The 5,163-nt window shown below is 46.2% G+C and overlaps 1 protein-coding gene across 1 annotated transcript; it reads right to left on the bottom strand.

The window, feature by feature from the left end:
* Positions 1-508: 508 nt before the first annotated feature.
* Positions 509-2,143, bottom strand: LOC115921367. The gene has a single exon (XM_030978789.1). It carries the CDS (start codon positions 2,141-2,143, stop codon positions 509-511), a length of 1,635 nt encoding a protein of 544 aa, XP_030834649.1.
* Between the last annotated feature and the right edge of the window lie 3,020 nt (positions 2,144-5,163).

The following is a 5,163-nucleotide window of genomic DNA, read 5'->3' as shown; positions in this document are numbered from 1 at the left end:
TTGATGTCTGAACGACCCTTCTTGACTATGAACGGCCCGAAGCAGTCCATGCCAACATGTGTGAATGGGGGTGATGGTTCTGTGCGGTCTTCTGGCAAGTCTGCCATTTTTTGCTCCTCTTTAGGTCGTCGCAGTCGTCTGCATGACACACAATGCCTTACTAACTCTGCCACAACTCGGGATCCACTCACTACCCAGTAGCCTTGAGCCCGAATTTCATTTTTTGGGTAACACCTCTACCCTGATGATGGTCTCTGCGATGAATGTGTTGAACTATGGCTTCAGTCACCGGGCCTTGTCTTGGGAGAATGACCGGGTGAGACATTTCCTTGGAGAGCTTTCGAAGTCTACCGCCTACTCGTAGTATTTCCTTGTCATCGACATATGGATCAAGGTTCTGGATCTTGCTGGTACTTCTCAAAGTCTTGTGGCGGTTCAGTGACTGCAGTTCCTCTGCAAATGCCTCCTGTTGAGTCAGCTGCAAGATGAACATCTCAGCATCCTTTCTCTATTGTACAACTGACCCTCGTCTTGGACCCTTGGCCACCATTCTGAGTCGGGACAGCACTTTGACCATCATAGACCAGCTTGAAACTCTTGTCAAGCGTTTCAGCAAATTCAACGGCTCTGTGCTAGTGCTTGTTGCTAGGCTTATCGTCTTGACCCCGGGGTCTCCTACTTGCAGTTCTGGGGTGACGTCTTCAAACTTGAGGGTCCTTTCCCACAGGAAGTTTGGCCCTTTGAACCACTGAGTGTCCTGCAAGTTGCCTGCACTGAGTCCTCTTGATGTATGATCTGCTGGATTCTGATCAGTGGGGACATAGTGCCACTGGTCTGGCGATGTCCTTTCTCTGATTTGTTGTACCCGATTTGCAACAAATGTGTGGAATCTTCGGGATTCATTGTTGATGTAGCCAAGGATTACTCGGGAGTCTGTCCAGTAGAACTCCTGTGCTTCTTGGTACCCTAGCTCATCTCTCAACATTGAGCTGACCTTTGCCGATACAACTGCCGCTGTCAATTCTAGCCGGGGAATCGTGACCACCTTGGATGGTGCTACTCTTGACTTGGCGAAAATCAGACAACAGTAGACTTCTTCTGCTTGATTCATGAGGCGGATGTACGAGCACTGGCCGTATCCTTGCATGCTTGCATCGGAAAAATGATGCAGTTGTACTAACAGTGGGTGGCCAAAGTCAGAGGGGTGATGGCACCGAGGTATCCTGAGTTCTTCCAGTAGTTGGAGTTCTCTACACCATTGCTCCCAGACTGGCTGTAGGGTGCCAGGTATCGGATCATCCCAGCCAACTCCCTTGCGGCACATCTCCTGCAGCATTCTCTTTCCATTCAGTACCACAGGAGACACAAATCCTAGAGGATCATATATGGATGCCACTGTTGACAGGATTCCACGACGAGTCGTTGGTTTTTCCTTCAAGGACATCTTGAAGAACAATGCATCAACAGCTATGTTCCACATGATCCCCAGAGCTCGCTCCACAGGTTCTTCAAAGTCTAGGTTTGAGTTGGTGACTGCAACTGCACGCTCTGACTCTGGGATGCTTTCGATTACCGCCTCGTCGTTGGAAACAAACTTGTGGATACGTAGGCCACCCGTTCTGCAAAGTTCTCTCGCTTCCTTCGTTAGATGGATGGCCTCTTCCCGGTTTGACACACTCACTACCCCATCATCCACATAGAAGTTCCTCTCTAAGAACTGTGATGCCGCAGGGTAATCATCTCTGTACTGTCTAGCCAGATACTTCAAGCCATAGTTTGCACATCCTGGGGAAGAGGCTGCACCAAATAGGTGCACATTCATCCTGTAGTCCCACCATAAGAATCGTAAGAAGTCACGGTCACTTTCGTCTACTCTGAACATTTTCTCCACGTCACAGAGCACAGCTACTTTGTGCTTCCTGAATCTCAACAGGACCCCAGTCAAGTTATTGGTCAGATCTGGCCCTTTCAGCAAGTGGTCATTCAGACATGTTCCAGCAAACTTGGCAGAACAATCGAACACTATCCTGAGCTTATTCTTCTTCGAATGGTATATTCCATGATGAGGAATGTAGTTAGTGGATCCTAGAGGTGCTTCATTCTCAGCTTGTTCTGCAAAGCCACCATTGACTATAGTTGTCATGAATGCTAGATAATGATCTTTGTATTGATCGTCTCTTTCCATCTTTCTCTTGATATGCCGAAGTCGAATCGATGCAAGCCGTCTGTTGTTGGGCAGTTCAGGTCGGTTCTTTAAGGGAAGGGGCATTTGTAGGTGACCATCCTCACATTGAGAGATATTAGCTTCCAGGTGTTTCACGAACCGTATGTCATCTTAGGAATAGACCTTGTCTCCATGGTGCTTCTCATTAAAGTCTGCTTCTAATGCTCTGAGAACGTCATGTGGAGTGGGGCTTTGCATCTCTCTCGCAGTAACCCTATGACACTGGCTTGTCCAGTCTCCGCCGTTTTTGGATTCTGAGGAACCTACGATAGACCAGCCCAAGTCTGTCCTGACAGCATATGGCTCTGTATCCGTGCCTGCGAACTTGCCTAGGTACCAAGGCTCTTGAGCAATTGTACCCAATCAGCATTCCGACCTCACACCCTTGGAGTGCGGGTATTTCCTGTGCTACATCTTGTAGGTGAGTCCACCCTTCAGCAGTCTTTCTTGTTGGAATGTGTGTCCGTTCAGCTGGAATGAAGTCTCGGGTGTAGCACTTCTCTATCTTAAGCTGAGTGGGAAGCGTCATACCTCTAACAGAGAGACCAGATATTGCATTGGAATCGATTGTGGATGAAGAAGTCATGGTGGAAAGTTTAAGACAAACTGGTTGGCGGCTTACACTCAAGGCTCGTGCCACATTTTCGAGTATGAATGAGGTATCACTCTGCGTATCGAGGAGAGCATAAGTCAAGATCTCTGTGGAGGGTGCTTGCGCAGAAGACACCCACACGGGTACGATCATCGAAGTACTGGCCTGATTGCCAGAGTGTACCTTGTTGGATGTAACCGTGACTGGATCCTTTGCTTTGTGTTCCTTCATCAACTTTGTCAGAGCGATACTCATGAAGGAGGGTCGGATGGCGTTTACTACAGTTATCACATTTGTGTCTCCTTGTGCAATCCTTCGAGAAATGGCCCTTCCGCAAGCATCCGAAGCAAAGGCGAGATTCTTTAATGAACTCCTTGCGTTCTTCTAATGTCTTGGCCCTGAACTGAGGGCATTTCTCTAACTTGTGACTCATGTCTGCGCACAAGCTGCAGGGCTTTGGGGTCCACTTGTTATTTTGCTCCTTTTCCCTCGATTGATTTGATGCAGAAGCTTCATCACCTAGTTTTGCGTCCTTCATCCCTGCAGATGCTCTTCTATCGTCCCTTTCGTAGCCCTTGGTTCTGAAGGCAGAGACCTTGTTCCTTGCAACTTCTCTTCTCTCGTTGATCCTTGACTCTCCTTTAGAAGACACTTCTTGGCCTCTTAATGCAATCAATGAGGAAATAGGGTTTTTTGCAATACGCGCTTCCTTAGACACAAATGCTACAAACTCTGTGAAACTTGGATATCTTTTAAATCTTTTGAGGGAGTCAGTCACCACACGGGAGACAAGCCATTCAGGTAACTTGTTTAGTAATTTTTGATTTTCCAGACAGTCATCAAGGACCTGCAGTCCTTCAGTGTATGGCTTTGCATCGCGACAACTCCCCAGATAATCGGCGAATTTCTGCAGGGCTGGAGCGTCTTTAGGGCTGACTTTCGGACAGTTGCTCAGTTTGTCCCTGAACGCCTGTTGAACCCTGAATTGATGTCCGTATCGTTCTTTCAGGGTTTTCCATGCACCTTCGTAAGCAGCCTCGGTCTCTCCATAAAAGAATCCAGCAATGGCATCCTTTGCAGGACCAGTGACGTACTGCTTGAGATGGTACAACTTTTCAGCGGGTGAATTAGCTCTCCAATTAAGGTCCTAAAACTCCGTTCAAACTCAACAAATTCCAGGGGGTTTCCACTGAATGTACATGGCACAGGGACTGGTAGCCGACTACGAAGCATATTATTTGCCATGACTTGGGCAAATTCTTGCATGTCAACTTGAAATACCTGATCCCTAGCAACAGGCAGTATAACTTGATCAACAGACGGTGGAGGAGACACATGATCATTGAACGCTGGATGAGACACAACATGATCATTGAACGCTGGAGGAAGTACATCGTGATCTTTGTGGACAGAGGGAGATGTGACTTCATTCTGTTGGCTAGGTCCTTCTTCGGGATCTGTTTTGCTTAGAATTGAACTGTAGACTGTCTCAGCATAATCCTGTTTTAAAAGTTCCCTGGCAATTTGATTGGGGTCAGTAGGGTCAAAGGGGCTCCCAAGAGACCCCAACACTTCTTCCAGGGCATTAATCCCATCCCTTACCATAGCGCTAGCTCGGTCCATTCGCTCCCTCACCTCTCTTATGGGAGCTTTATATCTCCTCAGCTCTTCAAAGATCATGACCAAGTCCTTTTCTCCATCTTCAAGTGCTTTAAGGTGTTTCGTTATTGCAGCTTCTTCCTTTTCAGTTTTAATGGCTAACCTTGCCTCCTTTACAACAGTCTTTAAAGCACCATATCTTTTGAAGAACGTTCTCTCTGTCTTTATCTCTTCTCCAACTTGAAGGGCTGCCATTTTTTCAGTTGGCTGTCTTTCCCTAGACGACTTTCTAACATGGGTCTCCTCCGCTTGATTCTCCATCTTATCGAAGGAACGAATCCTGCCCTCACACTCAGCAGAATCAGAGGACTGTATAAGTCAAAGCTATAATAGGTCCTCCAAGTAGAGTGTTACAATATGCGTGGATCCACTTCTGCCTTAGTGTGACAGTTACAGCAGAATATTACATAATCATCAATGAACTTAATGGATCAAACTTTGCTTACTCCAAATGTGTTTTGAACAAGACTTACAAATTAATAATGAGAATTAATATCTCACAGCTGCTTTAATGTATATTAACATACAATTATTTACTGAAGCAGCTCAACATACTAATATCCTACTTACGCATATTAAAATGGACTGTCACAATCAGTCAAAATAGCTAGATGTTATCATATGTAGTTATATAATCAAACAAAATGTTTTACCTCACCGTACACAAATTTAACACCTTTATCTTAAT

This window comes from Strongylocentrotus purpuratus, unplaced genomic scaffold (genome assembly GCF_000002235.5).
Source record: "Strongylocentrotus purpuratus isolate Spur 01 unplaced genomic scaffold, Spur_5.0 spur5_scaffold_1, whole genome shotgun sequence".
Taxonomy (NCBI): domain Eukaryota; kingdom Metazoa; phylum Echinodermata; class Echinoidea; order Camarodonta; family Strongylocentrotidae; genus Strongylocentrotus; species Strongylocentrotus purpuratus.
Note: the sequence above shows the minus strand (reverse complement) of the source record. Positions and strands in the feature narration are given on the sequence as shown.

Excerpts from the sequence above, each read along its gene's own strand:
- LOC115921367 (XM_030978789.1), bottom strand. The coding sequence starts at position 2,143 with ATGACAACTATAGTCAATGGTGGCTTTGCAGAACAAGCTGAGAATGAA.